The 25,317-nt window shown below is 36.9% G+C and overlaps 1 protein-coding gene across 4 annotated transcripts in view; it reads left to right on the forward strand.

Annotated features, from left to right (window-relative positions):
• Positions 1–25,317, forward strand: part of lyst (lysosomal trafficking regulator) — a 116,540-nt gene that overhangs the window by 39,935 nt on the left and 51,288 nt on the right. For all 4 annotated transcript variants that reach the window (XM_089116723.1, XM_089116724.1, XM_089116725.1 and 1 more), the window contains 12 exons: positions 67–1,033; positions 3,122–3,283; positions 6,771–6,927; positions 10,433–10,659; positions 11,157–11,223; positions 12,128–12,237; positions 13,264–13,630; positions 14,641–14,770; positions 15,699–15,872; positions 18,585–18,745; positions 22,356–22,546; positions 24,185–24,433. In XM_089116723.1, the coding sequence (XP_088972849.1) occupies positions 67–1,033; positions 3,122–3,283; positions 6,771–6,927; positions 10,433–10,659; positions 11,157–11,223; positions 12,128–12,237; positions 13,264–13,630; positions 14,641–14,770; positions 15,699–15,872; positions 18,585–18,745; positions 22,356–22,546; positions 24,185–24,433 (2,962 nt within the window). The remainder of the gene's footprint in view (positions 1–66; positions 1,034–3,121; positions 3,284–6,770; positions 6,928–10,432; positions 10,660–11,156; positions 11,224–12,127; positions 12,238–13,263; positions 13,631–14,640; positions 14,771–15,698; positions 15,873–18,584; positions 18,746–22,355; positions 22,547–24,184; positions 24,434–25,317) is intronic.

Below are 25,317 nucleotides of genomic sequence, written 5' to 3' on the forward strand. Positions count from 1 at the left end.
TCTACCGGGGGACTTTAAAATAAACTCTGATGTTTACTGAATTTCTTGTGTTTTGTTTCCACTCAGCCGGGTGGTACGCGACCTGTTCCTGAGTTGTAACGGGCTGAACCAGGTCACAGAGTTGATCTACTTGGACTGCACTCGTCCGTGGGTGCTAAAAGTGTTCGAGACGCTTATCTTGAATGCGTGGCACCATCACACAGAATCTGCCGTGCATGAGCTAGAAGGAGCAGAAGCTCAGGAGAGGGAAGCTGTCCTTGGACTGTTCGAGGAATTGAGTTCACGTGGGGCTGGTGACGTTCCCCAGAGCCTCACTAAGTTTTACGAAGGCTTGAAAGAGGCATGCCCTCACCCGAAGGCCAAAAGTGGAACAAGTGCAGTTGGACATAACCGGGGTGAGGCACATTTGAACACGATCAACCTTTTTCTGTGCGTCGCCTTCCTATGCGTGAGCAAGGAGCCGGACTCAGACCTAGACTCTGCAAATGACTCTGAAGACACTTCCGGATATGATAGTACAGCCAGTGAACCATTGGGTGGGCGTCTACCTTGCCTTTCCCCAGACAATGTGGCTCTTCCTTCTAAAGAGCAGGTAAGGAGGGCTGCCGATGTTTGGTCGGTTTGCCGTTGGGTGTACATGGCCAGTCCAGTGTTTCAGAGGCAGTTCTTCAGACTGGGAGGACTAGATGTCTGTTCACGTCTAATGACGATGGTCATCCAGAAACTCACATCTAAAAACAAAGACTGCAAACCTAAGAAAAAGAGGGAGAGTAAAGGCAAAAGCAGTCCACCTCATGTAGACTCTCCCTCTCAAGCTCAAGGGCAGTTTGACAATATACCGACACCTCAACAGCATGAACTTAGTGACACTCTCAGCCCCTCTCAGGTCCAACACAAGTTAAGTGACCCAACGCACAGGCTTGAAGAGGAATGGCCGCTCCAGAGTATACGACTGCTGGAGGCTCTTTTGGCTATTTGCCTCCACAGTGCCAATTCAGCCCTACAGAGACTTGAACCAGACCTTTCCTTTCAGGTACAGTTGACATACACACTAGCTCTGTCTCAAACAGTGTTGGGTAAGTTACTCTAAAAAAGTAATTCATTACTAGTTACTAATTACCTCTTCAACAGTGTAATTAGATTACTGTACTTTATTTAATTACTAATTACTTTCAAAATCCCATATCAATCTCAACCAGCTGAATAATACAAGGATAGACATGAATCTGTTTTAATTCTTTCAAATAAATACTATGAATTATCCTTAAACTGACCAAGGTGGAGAAGGTTGCATTATAAAAACATACTTTTTAGCATCAGACAATACATTTTGATGTTAAACCCACTATTGTTTTACAGTATGTCTGATCTCATGACATTTCACACTTTTTTCATAAATATTTTACAATAATTCATACGAATTTGTACGAGTGCGGTTGTAAAATTTTATACACCTCATAAAATGCATACGAATCGCTGTGAGATCGGATTGATATATACACAGTATTTACCTCGATTACATCAGAAGTAACTGTAATTAAATTACAGATAAATGAAGAGTAATCCCTTACTTTACATTTTCAAGGGAAAAGTAATTAAATTACAGTAACTAATTACTTAGTAATTAGTTACACCCAACACTGGTTTCAAACCCTAGAGATCTGAATATTAAGAAGATGTGCACGCATTGCGAACGCAAGAACGAGTCCCGTGTGAACGGCTTGCTAGGAAGACTCGGCTAATTTAACACGTCTGATATCATCTGTTTAGTAAGATATGATGTAAAGCTAACAACTTAACACCCTAAAGCCCAAAGTAGACTTCAGCTTTGATGTGAATGCCAAGTGTATTCGTACAGCTGAATGCAAGGCCTTTCATTTGTTAGTGAGCACAAGCGCACTGGAAAGTTTCATTTTTGTCCAGTGTCTGCGCTATTTCTCTCCAGAAGTTATCACCTATAAAAATTGTCTTGTTTACGTTAGACTTTTTGAATCTCTCAATACCCGTCAGTTAATTTTTAATGATGAAAAGCTTTTCGTTTTTGTTTAACTTCACTTTTATTTATTTTTATCATGATCTTTCAGGGCGAGAATATAGGCTAGATTACGCATTTGTTTGTTTATTAAGAGAACAGATAAACAGAAACTGTTCGTAATTCCACACAAAAGCAGATGAATGTACTTTTTTCCTGTGGTAAAACACAACATTTTGTGCCTGAACAGGCAACACAATATTACAAAATACAATTACGATTAAAATATGAACAAAACACGAGGTTGATTTTCTGTATCTGCGTGAACTCAAAACTTCCCCCTGGTCCGCTTGGACTTAAACTGGGTGTTCGCATGTGCGTAATCACTGTACCTATTGTTAACTTTTAGGCTTAAAGTAGTAAATTCACTTTAAAAAAAAAAACAAAAAAACTTTTGCTGATAATTTACTCGCCCCCATGTCATCCAAGATGTCCATGTCTTTCATTCTTCAGTCGAAAAGAAATTAAGGTTTTTGATGAAAAAATTCCAGGATTTTTCTCCATGTAATGTCAATGGGGTCCAAAAGAGAGTTTCAGTGCAAACTGTTCAAAGGGCTTTAAACGATTCTTATCAAGCGAAACGATCGCTCATTTAAAAAAAAAAATTAAGTTTTATAAGCTCAAATGGTCGCCTTGCTCTGTTCTGTGACGCACATTCGTGACTCTCCTGTTAATCAAAATGAACGAATCCTTTTCCGAGTCAATTCGTTCATTTCGTTCGTTGAATCAATCAAATGATACGAAAAAAGATTCGTTTGTTTTGATGAACGAGTTCAAACAGGAGACCAAAAGAACCAAAACGCCATCAGTGACAGAATGGAGAAAAAAACCTTGGCTCAGTTCTCCTCTGGCCAATGAACAAACAGCGAATGATTATGATTCATGCAACATTATAGGTCAGAACAATATCCAAAGCATCCTAATTTTTTCTTTTCACTGTGCTCATTGCACTGTGATTACCTTCTTCATAAGGGTGTATGCATGTGATGTTGCTTCATGAGTGTGTCTTAACACAGGGACTGTCTATGAATGCAAACTACAAATAACTTATTCTCTATGATTGTAAATTTTCCCACGTCTATCCCGTAGCTGCAGTCTGTGGACGAGACCCTGTGTGAGGTCAGGGATCAGCTCTCTCGATCTGGAGTCGTGAACTCTGAACTGGCGGTTCCTCTGTTTGATTCCTTACTCCGTGTGGCACTGGCCGAGATGTTCAGCAGTCCAGATGCCATCGAGGAGAAACCTGACAAGGTAATTTGGTTGCTTGTTTAATAAATCTTGTCCCTGTCAGAGGTATGCTTGGCGCTGTACAGCTTTGAGTCTGGCCTATTCAACACGTCACAAAGTTGCGTGTTTGAAACGACAGATCTCGACCTGTGGCATATAGTCTCTTTTTTGCATGACATGTGGACTTAATAATTCCTTATCTTGAGGAAAATAAGCAAGCTGGCATTCAGTACAGTCTATATATTTTATTTTGAATATTTACAAATGTCATTTACGTCTTTTAGTTTGTCGAGATTAAAAGCGTTGTCATTAAAGAGTGCGCATGTGTGAACGAGCATTAGTACGTAGGGTTGGGTATCGAGAATCGAGTATCGATTGGAACCGAGACTAACTTTTCGTTTTTCCTGGAATCGTTCAAAAGTTAAAATTTCGGTTCCTAGTTTCGATATTCACAGTCCGCCGAGCGGAAGAAGAAACCGCTGAACAACACCAACGAAGAAGCGTCTACCGGAAGTGTTGGCATAACCGCGCGAGTCGAACATGAGTAGCTTACGTCGGCGATCCAAAGTGTGGCTTCACTTTTCTAAAAATAACGAAATCTCGGCAAAATGCTAAATTTGTGACAAAAGGAGTATTTTTACAGAAGGAGTATTTCCTTCAGAAAGGCTGTTGGTTAGCAAGGTTAGCTAAACTTTTTTTGACCCTGCCTCTTAAAAGAATCGGAATCGAGAATCGTTAGGAATCGGAATCGAAACTCGGAATCGGAATCAGAATCGTTCAAATTCAAACGATACCCTACTAGTACGCAAGAACGAGCCTATGATTGGATCTGCAAATAAAGCAAAATACCTGAGAATAAATGAGAAATAGTCCTCATGCCATGTCTGTAGTTCACATTTTTGCGAACGAAAAATTTGCGACTGTAAGGTTTCGGGAAACTAGCTAGTTGATTTCTTCCACGATTCAGCGTACTATGGTAGTAAAGCAGCGAGTTACGTCGTTATACACAGGGGTGTGTTTCCCATATCTAAAACTTAAAACTATGTTTATTTAATTTGTATTTTTGTTTTTATTTGTCTGTTTTGTTTGTAATTAGTTTCTTTGTTCTTATTGTGTTGCTGACTGTTTGCTTGTTTTAAAGACTTTAATCATATCGCCCACCAATAATCATATTTTAAAAAAAATGTGATTTTAATATTGATCAAAAATAATCGTGATTATGATTTTTGCCATGATCGAGCAGTCCTAGTGTGTTGCAAATAATGCTCTACTGAGACATTCACATAGTTAAATTAAATTAAATTAGCGCTTTTAATTAATTAATTAATTAATTATATTAATTAAATAAGCACTTTCCTATCATTAGGATCCTTTGGAAGGTAATGTTATTTTTAGTCCAGTGATTCTTTTTTATCACACTATTATGCCATAATGTGACAATATTTGGGGCTTAATTACAATAAAAGGTATTTTTTGGACTAACAAGTAAGTTTTGAGTTCTGAAACTGACCTCTAACATGTCAAAAGATTAAGGAAAATTTAATTTCTCAATTCACGACAAATTTAAGTTATTTTTATTTGGATGTCTTTAAAACCTTCTTTAAATACTTTTATAATTTTTTGCAAGATTTATATCATTTGCCTTTAGGGAAAAAGATTTATGGATTTTCTTCTGAGCATTCGTGTCTGTAGTGGAACACATCACCGAGTAATTCCCAAATAAAACTATCGTTTGGACTCGAGTAAGATTTGTTTTGGCACTCATGCTACTTCAATGAGCAAATCTGCTTTTTGAAATACAATGACCTCTGGCCAAACATAAACGAATAAGCAGCCTTTTTGTGTGTGTGTTTGTGTGATCGAGCAGCGTGGGGCTCATGGGGGCTATATTTTATGTGGAGGCCGTCAGCTGATGTGGTCCTGTGACCAAAGTAATATATCTTTTTTTTTCTTTTAACCAGCTTTCTGAAATCACTAACTTTGTCTCTCTAACAACGACAACACCAGACGCAATGTTATAAGGATTATTTACTTTATTACTTTATTCTGAAAAGGGCTAATTTTCCAGAAGGTAAGAGTTTGCTGCGTCTGTTTAACTACAGTTTTTTAAACTTATTTAATATTTAAATATTTAATAGTTTCCACTACGGGGAAATGAAAGCATTACAATTTAGAAGTGGGTACTGTGTGTGTTTATGTAAGAGGCTTTTCTTACTGACTTTGATGCTTGAACACAGTGTACTTTTATTTATTTATTTATTTTTACCTCTCTGATAGTGTCATTCTAATTGCCTAACGTTACCAAATGCTAAAGTTTTGAAACAAACTACAGTGGTTTGAGGTATTAGGATGACGCGCATATGCTAGGTACAGTATCTTTACGATGCAGTGTTTTGAACAGATTTGTCTGAACAGAATAATCATTTTAATAAAATGTTAGTAATTATTACATATTGAATTTATTAATCTGTTTGATTTTAATTGTTCCTTAATTCATTTATATTTATACTATTTTTATATTATTATCATCCCTCAATTTTATTACTATATATTAAAAATGAACTTTAATGAAAGTTAATTGTTTCATCTATTTTATTATTATTATTTCATATTGTGCTCGCTTCTAAAATAAAAGTTTGTTTTTATATAATATGTGTGTGTATATATATTACATTTATATATATATATATAAATATTTATATTTCTGTGCACACACACACATTACATATTAATAAACACATAATATAAAAAAATTATATAAACAAACTGTTATTTTTGAATCGATTAATCGATTTGACAGCACTAATATTTATTCTTCCCTCCATCTAGTAGTTACAGTAATAATAAAGTCAACATTTTAATAATTATATTGACAAAGTGCTATATTGGTAACAATTTACAATAAGGGTTCATTAGTTAACTTTAGTTAACATGAACTAAGAATGAACAATACTTCTACAGTATTTATTAATCTTAATTAATGTTAATTTCAACATTTACTAATACATTATCAAAATCAAAGGTTGTGTTTGTTGACATTAGTTAATGCACTGTGAACTAACATCAACAGAGATGAATAAATACTGTAACAAATGTAATGCTCATTGTTAGTTCATGTTATTGTAAAGTATTACCATTTATATTTTAGAATAATTTTGAATATATTTGTTATTTCTTAATGAATGTATATTATTCTTATATAATAATTAGGACTGTCAGTTAAACTCGCTATTAACGGCGTTAACGCAAACCCATTTTAACAATCTTTTGGTTTTAAGATTAATAATCTTTTTGGCCTAGCAAACTTTGTTGTGTGAAATTAAAAACAAGCAGATCCACTTTTCCATGTTGATAAGAGCATTAAAATGAGAAAAAATCATTTAGAATAGATGATTAATTGCGATTAATCGTGAGTTAACTATGACATTAATGCGATTAATCGCGATTAAATATGTTAATCGTTTGACAGCACTAATAATAATCCATCTGTCTCTCCGTCTGTCCCGCTCAGAAGCCTCCGGTCAGCGGTGAGCCGGCTCGTCCAGCAGGAGATCTCTCTGAAGAGGTGGATGAAGCTCAGGTGAGCAGCGCTGCACCCGTGGGTGAGGAGGAGGGCTATGACGCAGACAGTGAGAGTAACCCTGAGGACTCCACCCGTCAGGAGGAAGGTACTAGCGTCATAACTTCATACTTACATCATCGTGCTGATCATCAGTGTCAAACTAACAAGATGTCACTTGTATTTGACTGTAAGAGGAGTGTATGTACGCAGTACCAAGAGCCAAAAGTGTCATGCATGTGTAGTTTTGTAGGCTTTAAGGCTCATTACGTACATAAAATGAACGTGAAAATACTTAGCATTGTAGTTAGCAAGGCTGAGTTGTCCATAGTCACTGAAAGGATATTTGACTGTAAAATGTAAATGAGTTTGAGAGGAGTGTATGAACTTATTATCAGGGTGTCGTGCATGTGTAGTTTTGTAGGCTTTAAAGGGTTAGTTCACCCAAAAATGAAAATTCTGTCAGTATTTACTCACCCTCATGTTGTTCCAACCCCGTAAGACCTTCGTTCATCTTCGGGACACAAATTAAGATATTTAAGATATTAAGATCGCTCCTGCATACAGTCCATAGGCTTCTTGAGGGACTGGCTCTTGCTGTCCTCGAAAAGTCATTAAAGACATCGTTAAAATAGTCCAAGTGACTACAGTGGCTCAATCTTAAGTTTATCAAACGACGAGAACACTTTTGTGCGCAAAAAAACAACAAAAATAACGACTTTATTTCAACTATTCGTTTATTTCTCCCTCTGCGCGAGTCACGTTACTAGTTTAATAGCGTAAGCTTCTGTTATTGTACGTCACACGCATCACACACACATGACCAGCGTCGGCCAATAGTGAGCCTACGTGTGACGTAGCTCTACGCAATCACACTACGTTAACTGACTTACAGGCTCATGGAGAAATAAACGAATAGTTGAAATAAAGTCGTTATTTTTGTTGTTTTTTTGCGCACAAAAGTGTTCTCGTCGTTTGATAAAGTTAAGATTGAGCCACTGTAGTCACTTGGACTATTTTAACGATGTCTTTAATGACTTTTCGAGGACGGCAAGAGCCAGTCCCTCAAGAAGCCTATGGACTGTATGCAGGAGCGATCTTAATATCTTAAATATCTTAATTTGTGTTGCGAAGATGAACGAAGGTCTTACAGGGTTGGTACAACATGAGGGTGAGTAAATACTGACAGAATTTTCATTTTTGGGTGAACTATCCCTTTAAGGCTCATTATATACTTAGTGTTGCTGTTAGCAAGGCGAGACGTCCAAAGTAATTTGTTGGCGGATGATCTGGAATGCGTTAGTCGCCGGTTTGTGGTGGTTAGCATCAGGTAGGCTGAGTGAACGTCTGGTCGAGTGGTGTGTGTGATCCGGTCCTGCAGTCACATGTGGTGTTGTTGGTTGAGAATGGTGTCATTGTTTCCTTCGTCTATGATGTAAGTCCGTCGCGTTGAGCTGCGTCTTGTGACTGCAGCTTTTGACCGATCATGCATGATTTCGTAAGTTCACTCGCCCTCCCTGAAGGGCCTGTAGTTGATATGATTTATAAAGAAGGGAGTTGAAGGCTAAGCTTGAAATGTGTGAGTGTGTGTGTGTGTGTGTGTGTGTGTGTGTGTGTGTGTGTGTGTGTGTGTGTAGTCCGACTGTGAAAAAGTGGAAGTCAACTGAATGTGGTTTCGGCAGTTGAGTTTGGTTTCAGCTTCCTTTAAATATTTTATATTAAGGAAGACCTCTTTTATCTATCTATCTATCTATCTATCTATCTATCTATCTATCTATCTATCTATCTATCTATCTATCTATCTATCTATCTATCTATCTATCTATCCATCCATCCATCCATCGTATCTATGCTATCTATCTATCCACTGCTGTCGTTTATCCATCCATCCATCCATCCTATCTATCTATCTATCTATCTATCTATCTATCTATCTATCTATCTATCTATCTATCTATCTATCTATCTATCCACTGCTATCTATCTATCTATCTATCTATCTATCTATCTATCTATCTATCTATCTATCTATCTATCTATCTATCTATCTATCTATCTATCCATCTACCTATCTATCCACTGCTGTTGTTCTATCTATCTATCTATCTATCTATCTATCTATCTATCTATCTATCTATCTATCTATCTATCTATCTATCTATCTATCTATCTATCTATCTATCTATCCATCTACCTATCTATCCACTGCTGTTGTTCTATCTATCTATCTATCTATCTATCTATCTATCTATCTATCTATCTATCTATCTATCTATCTATCTATCTATCTATCTATCTATCTATCTATCTATCTATCTATCTATCTATCTATCTATCTATCTATCTATCTATCTATCTATCTATCTATCTATCTATCTATCATTCAATTCAATTCAATTCAATTCAATTCAAATTGCTTTATTGGCATGACTGTACATATTACAATATTGCCAAAGCTTGTAACACATAGCATAGTGAAGACATCAATAAAAACAAAGTATTATAACAACTTAAATTGAAATGTACAAATTAAATTAATTGCAAAAAAATAACAGTGTAACAGATTATAAATTCTATGAACGTTTGATACCACAGTGTTTTAACATATATATACACACATACACACATTACTGAGGGTCACTGTGGTGGACATTAGGGAAACACACTGAGGTGTTTATATCTATCTATCTATCTATCTATCTATCTATCTATCTATCTATCTATCTATCTATCTATCTATCTATCTACCCATCTATCCACTGCTGTTGTTCTATCTATCTATCTATCTATCTATCTATCTATCTATCTATCTATCTATCTATCTATCTATCTATCTATCTATCTATCTATCTATCTATCTATCTATCTATCTATCTATCTATCTATCCACTGCTGTCGATCTATCTATCTATCTATCTATTTATCTATCTATCTATCTATCTATCTATCTATCTATCTATCTATCTATCTATCTATCTATCTATCTATCTATCTATCTATCTATCCACTGCTGTCGATCTATCTATCTATCTATCTATCTATCTATCTATCTATCTATCTATCTATCTATCTATCTATCTATCTATCTATCTATCTATCTATCTATCTATCTATCTGTCTATCTGTCTATCTATCCTGATTCTATCTAATCTCTCTATGTTGATCAGTCTGTCAATCTTTCTGTCTTTATTCTATCACTTATTCTATAATTTGTCTATCTATTATTCTTTCTGCGTGTCTATATAGCTGTTCATTTATCTGTCTGTGTGTGTGTTAGAATGTCTGTGAGGGAGTGCTCTCTCTCTCTCTCTCTCTCTCTCTCTCTCTCTCTGTGTGTGTGTGTGTGTGTGTGTGTGTGTGTTCGAGGCAGAACTTCATTAATAAAAAGCACCCAGAGCTTGCGCAGGAGCAGGGTAGTTCACAGCTAAATCATGCGGTTTCTCCAGTGCGTGGCGTCCCTCCATCAGCTTAATTCATCCTTACTGGGCCAGAGCTCTGAGAGCAAGCAGTGTTCGTTCTTCAGGCCTTCTGTTTGTACTCTTGCACCACCAATTATTCTTTTATTCTTACTGCGTTGTTTGTAATCAGTGTTCTGTCTTTGCTTGCTGTGACAGGGATAAAGGTGGAGGCTGGAGTCGTGTTGGGGGAATATGCGTTGGGAATGGCAGGAGTGCCTCAGGGCTCCGTACGTGGCCGTTTGCTTTTCCCGGAGATCTGTTTGATGGAGCTGCAACTGTTAGCCAGCGGCTCGCCAGACCTGGAGGTTTTGGGCCACGTGTTGCAGAGCCTGTCAGGAGCCGTGAAAGGCCACATCAACAATGCAGCGCTGCTCTACCAGCAGGTCAGACTTATATCCGATGCCAAACTGATTTATTTATGTATGCGAGATATTGATGTTACACTGTGACATATCTTATTCCAGAAGACCTTCTGCTTTTGTCTTTAGTAACTTGCCTTTGGTCGGTAGACAGTTTTTGTTGTAGGTATCTCGTTGAAAGAGTATACTTGAAACTGAAGACAACACCTGTGAACCTACGTAGCAGGAACAAAATGACCTTTTGCAAACCTTTAGCAATTGGAGATTTTTTTTTTTTTTTTTGTTATCGGAGTTGTAAAAAAAAAAAAGCTGCATTTTTGACAGTTCTTTAGGATTTAGGCCTATGTTGGAGAAATCTTAACAGGATTTCTTAATTTATTTGTACTTTATCCCATTGTCAATAATGATTTTTGAAACTCGTAATATTGATATGTTTGAATACTCTGATCAGCTGGATTAAATAAGCTTTACTGTACTTATGACGAGATGTGATCCATCACGTTTTTGTTTTCTCTTGTCAGGGTGGTGTGAAAGCCATTCTCAGTGGTTTTCAGAACATTCTCAGCCAATCAGATGCCTCCTATAAAGGTGTATATTTCTTTCAAAGTTGAACTAATTTCCATTTATTTATTTTTAATTAAATGTTTTTGACTTTAATCATAATTCTCATTATTCTCGTAATGGGTTTGTCATTACTAAAATACATTTTATCAATGATTCACCATAATTACCATTAATGAAAAGCAGCACAAAGAATACTAAATTATATATAAATAGTTTATAAAAAAAAAAACAATAAAAAAGGGAAAGTGAGATTAAAAAAAACATTTTGTAATCATATTGCGTAGTTGTGTACTAAAATATAAATTAAAATAACATTTTATTGATAATGATGTTAATGTTAATTATAATATTAATAATATGAAATGATAATATATTACTATTATTATTATTCATACAAATTCATTATAATCACCATTAATAAAAAGAAGCACAAATAGCACAATGATATATAAATAATTTATTTTAAAAAACTATAAAAAATAATGCAATATATATATATATAATATGAGTGAAATACAGTAGTGGCCAAAAGTAAAGAAAAACATTGCGTAATTTTGCTTGCTTTGCTTAGTTTTATTTGTAGAAATGATACAATGAAACATGCTAAATTGTGCCGACATAATTTTTGGCCAGGCTGTCATTCAAAGAAACACATGCAACAACAAGAGCGAACCAATGAAATATCAATAACTGATTATGTTGTTGTCAATTATTGCTTTATCGTGTGACCTTTTTGTTTTTCTATGCATTTTTTTTTATGTAAAATAAAATATTTATGAGCAATATTTTGCTCATATTTTGATGGTTTGGCAACAAATATCCCCTCCAGAAAGGCATATTCTTAATAATTTTTTAATTAGATTCATATTTGATATTAATCATGCTAATCTTAAGCATTATTATAATTGCTCTCTGTTGTACCCTTCAGAGTGCCAGACAATACTGATGGAGCTGCTCGTATCCATGTTGAGTGACAGCATCACGGCGGAGGAACTCGCCCTGTTGACCCGCCTCTTCCTGGAGAAGACTCCGCCCACTGTAAGTGCAACCTTAAAATAAGCATTTAAAGGTGCAGTGTGTGATTTTTTTTTAATGCCATCTAGTGGTGAGGTTGAGAATTGCAACCAACAGAAGTTACGGTGGCCGACAGGAAGTGATGTCGCCAGTTAAGCAATGAGGTTTCTTTAGAAAGGTAAATTAAGAAAATAGGTTTAGTAAACGATACATTATTGTGAATATTATTGTTACGTGTTCATAGTGTTTTATTCGTTGACGTTAGCAGCTTCTTTGCACAAAGAACAACATAGTGACGAAACGCGTTTCTCCGCTCTGGGCAAATTGGACCCGCAGTGTGTGTAGATCGAAACGGCACATAAGGTCCACTGAAACATAGTTATGTATATAATATTGCATTTCCCACAATGCACCCTTAAAATTAGGCCACAATGAATTTATACACATCTCGAAACCTTTTCAGTTCCCTTTTCCACTGAAAAGGAAAAGCTTTGAAACTACGCAATGCAAATGTACAATGTGATCAAGCATCCTGTAAACAGGTTTATTTTTAACAGTGTCAGAAAGTGGACACACTGATGCAGAATACGCTTTTAGTAATGCCAATTCTGATATGAATCAGCCACTCTTGGATAATTATCGTGCTCTTGTTCACACTTTTTGTTATGTAAGTTCATTTGTGATTGGCAGTCCTTTACTTCTGAGCACCTCTTTTCCTATTATCTCACAACGTTAGTTTAGTTAATAAAAATACAGAAGTTCATTGTTAGTTCATGTTGGTTCACAGTGCATTAACTTAGTTAACAAGAGCTTAATAAAGTACTAGTAAATGTTGAAATGAACAAAGATTGATAAATGCTGTGTAAATACTGTTTATTCTTAGTTTATGTAGTTAACCTTGCCAAAATCAGAATCGGTTCCAGTTTTTCATGATATGAGCCCATTTATTTGGTGCTTGATAGTTATATTTAAATTGTTTGTAATGAAACTTTAAATTGTTTGAAATGAGGCAATCACCCAGAAATCTGTATTGTCATTCCTCATCTGTAGGAGATCTTGTTGAGAGGCGTGCTCCAGATTGTGGAGGCCAACTCGGACACAGAGCCGCTCTACTTCATGTCCTTTCCCATGATCCCTGGCGCAGGGGTCCCTGGCTCCAGCTCTTCCCCTGGGATGAGGCCTCATGGGGCGGTTGTGGGTAAGGGTGGCGTAAACGCTCTCTTGAGGGGTAAATTACCCCTGGGCCGTGTTGAAGGAGACCCGAGCCGGCCTGGTCACCTGCGCTCTTCTCCCTGGCACACGGCGCCCTTCCACCTGCCCTTAGTGGGCCAGAACTGCTGGCCTCACATGTCCAGTGGCTTCAGCGCCTCGCTGTGGGTACGAGCGGGGAACGAGGACGACGGCCTTCCTAAAAAGGGTAAGAAGATCATTCTAGAATATTTATTTTTTATTATATAAGGTTATAACACAGATAAGTATTATCAATATACTCTAAACTGCAGGGGTCCTTAAACTCCTTAAATGTTTGTAAATCTGAAGGAAAAAAAAAAAATCAATGCCCTGGAAATTTTTTGAAAATAAACATACATAGATGCAGGTTCGGAAGAGGATTAGGGCCAAGCAATAATACAAAAAATAAAACCATCATTATAATGCGAGATTAAAGTCGAAATTCAATCTTGAGAGTTATCTCATTAAATATCGAGGATAAATTTGTTGTGTTTTGAGAGAAAAAAAACTCGTTAAATTTAAAGAAAAAGTCGAAGTAATCTTGAAAATGAACTCAAACTTAAATTTAGAGAATAAAGACAACGACACGACTCGAAATTTAATGACTTTATTCTCAAAACTTTATTCTCGATATTTACTGAGATAATTCTCAAGATTGTATTTACATTTTTTCTCTCTCGAAATTTAACGAGTTTAATTTTCGTATTATGATGACTTTAATCTCGAGATTTTTTTTTTATTTGTTTATTATTGCTTGGCCCTAATCCTCTTAATCCCGTATACAGGTCCTATAATGTCAACAAATGTGTTCCCTCATTAAGTCACATTGAACCTGGAAAGTCCTTGAAAGGTCCTGAATTTGAAGTTAACCCTGGTGTGGGAGTGTTTATTAATATGCTCACACACATACACCACTAAGAGGTCGCGCAACGTACACGGGAACATTCAGGAGCACAGAAACTTGTTATTAACACTGACCTGTGACTTTTAATAATATTAATATTTATTAATACATTATATTTTTCAGCAACAAGCTTAAGTTTTTCAAGTATTTGTTTGATTTAATTTCAGCTTTAATTCAGTCACTGAAAATATTTAGTAATAGTTTTAGTTAACAATAGCAACACTGAGACATAAATACCACCCCACTCCAAGGAGAGGTTTGATGGGTTTGTCCTGTGTGTGTGTGTGTTGCAGAAGAGGTGGAGTCCCTGCCTGGTCCGGCTCATGTCACAGACCGATGCCTCCTCCATGTCCTCTCCATGGGCTCTAAGGCACTGATGCTTCAGGTGTGGGTGAACATCTCCACCGGAGCCTTTACCTTCAGGTGAGTCACATGACAAAAGCTTTAAAAGGTCCCATGACATGAAATTAGGGCGAGGGAGAGACCTTGCATGTGTTCCTCATGAAGCGCATGTAAGAAGCACATGTAACATGTAAACAATCCCCGTGACGTAATCAGACCAACTAATCGATAATGGCATTCGTTGACAACGATTTTCATAATCGATTATAATCCATTTTATCGATTAGTTGTTGCAGCCCTACATGAAATTTTCACTTTCTGAGGTTTTTAACATTAATATGAGTTCCCCTAGCCTGTATACGGTCCCCCAGTGGCTAGAAATTTCAATCGGTGTAAACTGAGCTTTGGCTATCTTTCTCTGCCTTTGAGAAAATGAAAGCTCAGACGCGTTGAGAAAATGAGGAAGGGAGATTTCATGGCTTACGAGCAAGCGAAGCATGGCAGTTGATCAGTGGTCGGATGTACAAATAAAAACAAAAGTATTTTTTAGGTCTTTTACATATGAACGTTGCGTTCATATGTAACAGACCTAAAAAATACTTTTGTTTTTTAGGAGACGACGGAGTAACATGCAGAGAGCAGCAGTTTTGACCAGCCGAACACTATGAGTGTGTGTTAGAAATCAGGAATGAGGAGATAACATTGTGCTTGGCATGTTTTTCATCTTCAAACCAAACTTGGGTCTCCATCTGACAAACTTTAAATCCCGTCTGGCTAGAGCGCTTCCCATAATGTGAACGCATTAGGTCAGTATTCAGAGAGCAAGCGTCTTTTGTGTCTGTTCGAACACATGAGCGTTTACTCTCGAAAGTAATCCGGTCGAATGTGTTTCCAACCACTTGAGATCCGATCGATCAAAATGCATCTGATTTCCAGATGTAAACGGGGCCTTAAGAATCATCAATGCTAAATTTGAAATGTGACTGTTCATTTGTTTTTGTGAATTCAGGACCTGCATTGATCCCAACGATGAGATGAAGGCGGGTCTGCTCGCCCAGGCGGAGTCTGGAGACGGTTTGCTGACCGCTGGCAGGTGGCAGCACTTAGCTCTCACATACACACAGCAGCCCGAGGGCCGGAAGAGCGTTCACGGTCAGCTGACACTCTGGGTGTGCGGCATTAGGTGAGTCCCTGATTGCAATTGGTCAGTTGAAAAGGGGCACTTGGCAACTATTTCAATTTAAAGGAGTAGTTCACTTTAAAAACTCGCCCCCATGTCATCCAAGATGTCCATGTCTTTCTTTCTTCAGTCGAAAAGAAATTAAGGTTTTTGATGAAAACATTCCAGGATTTTCTCCATATAATGGACTTCAATGGGGTCCAAACGGTTCAAGGTCCAAATGAGAGTTTCAGTGCAAACTGTTCAAAGGGTTTTAAACGATTCCAGACGATGAATAAGGGTCTTATCAAGCGAAACGATCGGCCATTTAAAAAAAAAAAATAAAGTTTAAGTTTTATAAGCACAAATGCTCGCCTTGCTCTGTTCTGTGATGAGCATTCATGACTCTCCTGTTCGAACTCGTTTATCAAAATGAACAAATCTTATTTTGAGTCATGACTCGAAGGGTTCTTGATAAGACCCTTATTCATCATCCGGCATCGTTTAAAGTCCTTTGAAGCTGCACTGAAACTCTCATTTGGACCTTGAACTGTTTGGACCCCATTAGCCGCGTTTCCACTGCCGGGCTAGGGCTGGGCCAGAGCTAACAGCGAGCCGAGCCGAGCTAGTGGCCTCGGGCCTCAAGCACCGGGCTTGCGTTTCCACTGCCGGGCCAGTAGCCCCACAGCGCTGCCCCAGACCCCACCCCTAACACGCCTTTCTGGATCAAACGTCATAAAACCAAACCCATTTCAGCGGGTATTATGAATTAATTTATTTTTTTAATTAGGAAGATAGCATGTAGCCTATATTAACTCACCTGCCGTAGTGGCTGCAATAGTGTCACGAGAACAGTACAGGCGATTCTCCATTTCAAGCAGCGATTTTTTGCGCGATATAACAAGTAGGGCTGCGGAACCGCCGCAGCCTGTTAACAAACGCCGCCTGTTAACAAATAACAAACGCCGCAACCTCGAGATACAGAGTTAATTTTTTAACACCTTTAATAACTGATTGGACCCCATTTGAAACGAAATTAATTTATAGAAATAAAACGCAGCAAGTACGGAGCAGTTAAAGCCGCATTTCCATCACCCTTCAAACTGAAATTGCCAATTGAAAATAAGCAAAACGTCCATTTCACAAAAACTCCGTGTCTGCAAATAATAATAATAATAATAATAACCATCATCATCATTATTGTAACATTTTATTAGGCTGCATATGTAGAAGACGCCTTTATCCAAAAAAGGAACAGAGCACAAATAAACACAATATTTTTTGACGCATATCAGCGCATATCCAGTGTGTGTGGAGCACGCACTGATGGCTGCGAGACGCCCATGTGAACAGTTGCAGTTTCATTGCATTTCTTTCAGTGGAAACAACTTAAAATACTCTTTCATTTCTGGTCATACAGAAAATAATAATACATTATTCGCAAATACATTTATTTGCGTAAACTCACAATAACAAGAAAACGTTGTGCTTTAACAATTAATCAAGGCGCGCTTCATGATCTCCATGAACTGAAGCGCGAGATCTGAAACAGCCACCGCACTCGAATTTGTTCGTTTTAAATTGGACATTTAAAGCTTTAGTCTTGTAGATTAAAGCTTTAAATGTCCAATTTAAAACGAACAAATTCGAATCGAAAGCCAATATATTTCTGACTATGTAATTATGTAGCTATAATTAATTTCTCTCTAAATGTGCATCCGGAGATGGAGATATGTTTTTAGCCGAAAATCATTTAGAAAACAATAGTTTATTAATAAACAATTAATGCCTCGTTATTTTATATTATTTTATTATCAGACACATATTATAGCCTATAAATCACCTATAATCCCCTTTCTGTAGGCTGTGGTTACGGCTCTTCTCATTCAGCACTGCAGGAAAAATATCATTTCCAGGTTCTAATTTGGCCTCAGAAAACCAGTAAAATATATATTTTTTTCATATTAATTTGTCAAATATTTTAAATGTTTAAGGGGCAAAAAATCAAACAAATATCTGAAAATTCGTCGATATGTAGCCTATATATAGCCTATATATTTTTGCGCAGCATTTGGCATAGGCCTACAGTTCAAATTAAAATGTTATGCAATTTTAAACGGTTAATCGGTTAAACATGGACACCCCAATGTGCATCTTGCTTCAGATCATAACGTTCCATAACACCGATAAACTCCGCCTTTTACCTTGAGCACGCCTCTAGCCCGAGCTGGCCCCCTCTGGCCCAAGGTATTCGACGGGCCAGAAATCCTGGCCGTTGGCCCTGAGGAAGCCCCGATCAAGCCCCGGAAGTGACAGTGGAAACGCGACTGGCCCTGGCACGCACTAGCACGGCCCGGCCCTGGCCCGGCAGTGGAAACGCGGCTATTGAAGTCCATTATATGGAGAAAAATCCTGGAATGTTTTCATCAAAAACCTTAATTTCTTACGGTTCAAGGCCCAAAAGAGAGTTATATTCAGTCTGCTGTTTAAACAAATAAATAACCAATGTAGTAGAATAGTTATGCACAAACAGCGGGAAAATCTGTATATTTTATTCTGATTTGAAGCTTGCGATTTATATAAACGCGCACATCAACCTCATCACATGTTTAGCGTTCATGTTAACACTACGTTCGGATTCATCAATCAATTGAAACAAAAGTTGTGCATGTAAACATTGCCATTGATTGCGAAAAGCTACACTGTTTTAATCAACCATTCTTGTGCCACATTCAGGAAATGTGACGTCTCGCTAGATTTCACTCTGCCTAGGAAGTCCAGTTTGTCATCGGACAGTAATAAGACCTACTGTATGTTCGGACACTGTCAGCAACCCTCAGAGGAGCAGTCCAGCCCAAGTGCACGCTGGGATATGGGCACGCTGATGCTCTTTAATGGTATGAAACCAGACCTCCTTCTTTAAAAAGAGATTATATTTGGAATTTTTTTAAGCTTGTTATGGAGTGTAAAATAAAGCTGAGATAAAATATAAATGGTAACACTTACATTTATATTATAGCAATACATTTGTTACAGTATTTATTAATTTTTGGTAATGTTAGTTAATAAAAATAAAGCTGTTCATTGATTTTTCATGTTTGCTCACGGTGCATTAATGCTAACAAATCCACAAGTTTCCGAGGGGCGCTCATGTAAAAAATAAAGTGGGTGAAACTTCCGGTGAGGCGGCGGGAGTAGCATTCCAATGGTATTTTGTGTGTTAGTTAGCGAAGAGGCTAGCTGTTTTTCGGAGAATTATTTTACTTTTTAAAGACGCCAATCTTTATGAGAGATGTCGTTACGGAGCTCAGGGACAACATGTGCTGTTCGCGGTTGTACGTATAACCGGACTAAACTAATTCAGTGGCTTAAACGTGATTGTTTTGAACATAAGCTGAAAACGAAATCACAGTAATCCTACCAACGACTGTAGTTTCCATCACCTCCCAAAAGCCGACGAATCTTCCTGTGTACATTTGTTTAAATTCTTAATATTCTCTAAACTCTATCAGCATGTGATTGGCTGTTCTCTACTGATGTTACACCTAAACTCAGGATCAAAGCCTGTGTTGACAGAATACCAAATGTGCCAGTAATGTATTCAAGCAGCACATTCATTTATAATTTTGAATAAACTCCAAAGCACAATGACTAAGTGTGTATTTTTTATTTTATTTGTTTGTCAGCTCACACAACTGTCTGTCACCACGCCTTGATGAGTATTGATTATTAATAATGTTATTATAATACTCCCAATCAACTACTGCGGAGGGTTAAGGTACTGTTATTTCACCCTTTTGAATTTCGTTGAGGTTGTGTTTCCACATCGTTAGCTAGTTTGGATCGCTATAACTTGAATGACTGTCAACTGTTGAATGAACGAGTGTCAAACATGTCAAGTAGCGCTTTGTTTACTTCGAACCGGAAGTCGCGCCCACTTTTGACGCAAGGCCTCATGGGGCGTAGGAAACTTGTGGATACAACCTCTGATTTTAACAGTGTGTTAGTAAATGTAAAAAATTTAAATGTAGGAAAATTAGTTTTAAAAAAATATATAAATATATTTACATCAAGCTCTTTGCTGAATTTACTTCTACTAAAAAGGATTAATAATTAATAATAAAACAACAGTGTGTGCTGTTGGAAAGATTATTTGTTTGCACTTTGTTGTTGGTAACGCGGGGTCTTCCTGCTTCTGGCAGTGTCCATGCGTGAGCCACAAATTCTCCACATTCCCTCCACACAACAAGCCTTTTTTAACAGAATAGCAATTCTGTTGATACTAATAGGTCATGAATGGCTCAAGTCCAGCCGTTCCCATCCTGTAAAAAGCTCTAATGCAGTAAGATGGTCCTCTGAATGTGTTTATTTGACTTTGACTGTTTCAAACACATCTACCACACTTTCTCTTATTTTTCTTTCTTGTATATTATAGTCTAGGCTCCACGTTTTTTTGTGACATTCGTTCTTGTTTGTTTTTGGGGTAACATTAGATAATATATTAACTAACATGAGTAACATTGAGCAATATGTTTTTTTAGGTTTCATTACTGCCCTACAAAGGCAAAGTGCAGTAACTACGCAAACAATGAAACAAAGAAGTTTTTATACCAGCCAGTCAAACATGTTATGGGTAGATTAGTGGTAATGCATCTCCGAAACAGGGCATAATTTAACCCAGATATTTTTATTTTAAGACAGAGCACATGTCATAAAGCCCATTACAAGTCTTAAAGGAGTTGTTCACTTTAAAAAAAACTTTTGCTGATAATTTACTCACCCCCATGTCATCCAAGATGTCCATGTCTTTCTTTCTTCAGTCGAAAAGAAATGAAGGTTTTTGATGAAAACATTCCTGGATTTTCTCCATATAATGGACTTCAATGGGGTCCAAACGGTTGAAGGTTCAAATGAGAGTTTCAGTGCAGCTTTAAAGGGGTTTAAACAACACCAGACGATGAATAAGGGTCTTATCTAGCAAAACGAACTGTTATTTAAAAAATAAATAAAAAAGTTTAAGTTTTATAAGCTCAAATGCTCGCCTTGCTCTGTTCTGTGATGAGCGCTCGTGACTCTCCTGTTCAAACTCGTTCATCAAAATGAACAAATCTTTTTTCGAGTCATGACTCGAAGGGTCCTAGATAAGACCCTTATTCATCGTCTGGTGTTGTTTAAAGCCCTTTGAAGCTGCACTGAAACTCTCATTTGGACCTTGAACCATTTGGACCCCATTGAAGTCCATTATATGGAGAATATTCCTGGAATGTTTTCATCAAAAACCTTAATTTCTTTTCGACTAAAGAAAGAAAAACGTGGACATCTTGGAAGACATGGTTGTAAGAAAATTATCAGCAAAAGTTTTTTTCAAAGTGAACTACTCCTTTAACTCATTTTTGACCAAATGTGTAGTTACTGCGCTTTGCCTTTGTTGGGCAGAATAGTTAGCATTGCTTTGCTCCATGGGTTAACAATAGAAAAATACTCCTAACGCTTTGTAAATCTCAACATTTACTGATACATTATCTAAAAAGTTGTATCTGTTCATATTATTTATTATTTAAAGACCTGCGCTAACATGAACTAACAATGAACAGCTGTATTTTTATTTGAGCAAAGATTGATAAATACTGTAACAAATGTATTGCTCATTAGTTAACGTTAGTTAATGCATTAACTAATAGGCCTTATTATGAAGTGTTACCGATAATAGAAATAAAATTGTTCGTCGTTTGTTCCCAGTGCATTAACTTATATTAACAGATACAACTTTTACGTTTAAAAATGTATTAATAAATGTTGAAATTAACATGAACTAAGACTAATAAAAATGGTTCATTGTTAGTTCATGTTAACTAATGTAGCAAACAATTTAAACCTTAATGTAGTGTTAGCATTTTTTTAGGGATGCACCGATGTGAACATTTTGGCCGATATGATAACCGATAATTCTTTATATTTGAAAGCCGATAACCGATATATCGGCTGATAAATCGAAATATGATTTTTGAGAGCCTGATTGCAAAAACAAAAGTTTCACAATTAAAATCCATTTCCCAATCACACAATTATAATGTTCTCATTATAATTTCATGTAGCCGATATGACAGCACATTTTGCACTTAACTATATTTTCCTTTTTGATTCCGATCATATTTCTAGCAATTAAGATCAATCATGTTGAACACTGCGCATCTGAAGTGTCTCGGGTGTCAAGTGTTGAAGTAAATAATTATATCAGCCAAATTTTATTATCGGGCCGATAACGATAACATAAAAATGAGCAAATATCGGCTGATACCGATACATCGTGCATCACTACATTTTTTTTAACTCATGTATTTGCTCTAAAATGATTTCATTAAATAACACAAACGACTATTTAGTCATTTAATTAATATGCATAAATATGCAGTGGTATTTGCCTACCTATATCTTTCTACCTACATAAAAAAAATGCATGCTGGGAGTTCAGCGAAGAAGTATTAAACTGGTCATTGCTTGTTTTAGGCTCCAGAATTGACACTGCGGAGGCGTTTTACCTGTACGCCAGCGGTCCTGACCTCACCTCCATCATGCCCTGCAAGTACGGCAAGCCCCAGGAGACACTGTCCAAGTACGTGACACAGGAGGGTCTTCAGTGTGAGCAGATACGGGAACTCCTCATGAGGAATACAGACGTCGACATCACACCTCTTATTGTAAGCCTATGAATATGAAATGTTTTTTACGAATGTCTCCACCCGAAGGCTTTTATGCAAATGTATCTGACATTATTTGCCCATTTGTACCTACTAATTTCCTGCTTGCTTAAGTGCCTTTTCTGTGCAGTTTTACCCACTGACATCTTAATTAGCAGTGATTTAACATGCTGTTCCATGTGTTCATATGCTAATGCTTTACATGCACGGCAATTACGGCTGCCCGCGTGTTTATTTTAGCACTTCTGTCAGGGAAACGCCACACAACAGCCTGTAAAGCATCAGGAAATAGTGGTAACCTAAATAATATAAGAAAGTTAAATTATTTTATAAAATATATATATAGCCAACTCTCTCTTCCGACAGTCATTCTCTTTTCTATCTTCATGTTTTCTCCTGATGATCCAAGAAACTGACACTTGTTGTAAAAGGTCTAAAGAGTGAGTGTAAAGATATTTAGGCTATGATTGATTTTGTGCTGCCAGAGAAAGCTAAACTAAACTAAAATCCCAAGCATAAGTGAAATGCACTCTTCAAATAAACTTGATGTGCCTTATCATAATAACAAGCACAAACTGTGTTAAATAGAAGTTGATGTGCAAGCAAAAGGGTATTAGGCCTATTATATTTGCATTTTTACTGTGGTAAAGTAGATAAAACGCTGTAGGACAAATTTAAAGCGAACCAAAGGAAGAAATGTTTATAATCTCCTGCAAAAATGGGTGAGATGTGTGTTAAGATTTGCAAAAAGAAACAAGATATTCCATGTCCGATGCAAAAACACAAATAAATTCGCTGATAATCGGATGACCAGATCGCAAGCCGACAAAGCTTAAATTTTACAGTATGGGCTCATGTGACGAACCTCTCTCATTTGGCATGAATCCACGTGTTTCAATGGCTGCAATGTAACATTTAATTGCTATAATCTATTATTTCACTCGTGTCATAACATCGACGTAAAACAGCATTCAGGTACAATAAAATGTGTTTTGCGGTCCACCACCGGTGCTGTGATGCAGCTGTCAAGTTTACCGGCACTGCCCTACTGCTGTCAGAGTCACTTATCCATGACAAATCAAAAAATATATATTGCTAATATAAAGATTTGTACAAATTTGTCTAAGGAAACGTTTCAATAATATGTCCCAAGTGATATATCAACTCAAAATCAAAAAAAAAAAAAACATGAAGAGTTCAGATGCAAAATGCCATTTGAAATTTTCTTCTTTAATGATGATTTTTTATCAAACTTGTATATTTAAGTTCAGTAATTTCACTTAAATAACAATTAATAGGTAATTATCATTGCCATTTAAGTGAAATCACTGAACTTAAATATACAAGCTTGATAAAAAATGATCCTTCTAGAAGAAAATTTCAAATGGCACTTAGAGGCTTTTGCATCTGAACTCTTCAAATTAACCCTTTAAAGCTCTAAACATTTCCTTTAACATATAGGCAAAAATAAAAAATTGTTTACTGTAGTCATTAGTCAAGCAAATCAACAACAACTTGCTGCATTGAACTCTGTTTTTTTGTTTTAAAGTGCAAAAAAAAAAAATACTGTCTTGAGGAACTTGAATGTTTACCTGTGGATCTGTTTTTATCTCAACATGTGCATTTGTGTTTCTACAGGAGAGTTTAGCTGTAGTTTACGCCCCCAGCACACCGTCTCTTTACACCATATATGAGCCAGTGATCCGTCTGAAGGGCCAGGCCAAGACAGCGGTGGTTTCCCAGCGGCCCTTCAGTGCCAAAGAGGTCCAGAGCCCCATCCTGGAGCCTCCTTTTCTCAAGACCATGATGCCCTGCAGGGCTCTCGGCCTACACAGCGCCCTGCACAAGATCGGTGGCACCGGCTCTTTTGTCTTCTTGTTTGCGCGGGTATGTGTTTGTTTGCGTATGTCACCGGGAATGACTGGAATGAGGTCTTATGTCACTGCGCTTCTGTTTACTGCACACAAACTGCTATTAAAAATGACCAGATGTTGCTTCACAAAAGCTCTGATAACTGTTTGTTGTGCTTTTTAATTGACGCAAACAGTTTAAGAGAATGAGGTACATCGGAATATTAAGCTTCAAAGTTTATAGGCAAGGGATCTTCAGTGTTTCCTTTATATTCCAATGCACATTTTTTGCTGGTAATCTGATTATATGTTGTTTCTGTCACTCAGAGAGGAAAAATACTAGGGCTGGGTATTGACACAAAATTTCACAATTCGATTCGATTTCGATTCACAAGATTGCAATTCAATTCCGATTCGATTCAATATCGATTATTTTGGATATCAGTTGCAATAAATGGCAAATTTTCTCAAGAAAATCAAATCTCTGAACTAATGCTGTAAACTATGGGAGTCTAGTTGTAGCCTATAGACTTCATTAGCCTAATATGAAGGTAATAATGAACTGTTTTGTAGCTATACAAACACTTAAATTACACTTTTATTTATTTTTATAATAAGAAGATTATATGAAATATAAACATTTAAATGGTGACTGTCATAAAAACTTGCCAGATTTATTCAAATATGCATTAAATATTGAAGAACATTAAGATTATAATGCATATGTAATATGGTGTATATATTTAGCGAATTGCTCCTCTCTAGAGTTATTTTTTCTAGCTGACTAACGAGTTTATGTGGGTTTTCTGAGGTAAATATGACGATACATGACATTGATTACAAGCTGTTTAACTGACGTCTTTCCACGGTTGAAACGCTGATTGTGAATCAATGTGACATGATCCGGATTTGGATAAGTTG

Source organism: Pimephales promelas, chromosome 11, assembly GCF_988280905.1.
Source record: "Pimephales promelas chromosome 11, fPimPro1.hap1.1, whole genome shotgun sequence".
Lineage (NCBI taxonomy): Eukaryota > Metazoa > Chordata > Actinopteri > Cypriniformes > Leuciscidae > Pimephales > Pimephales promelas.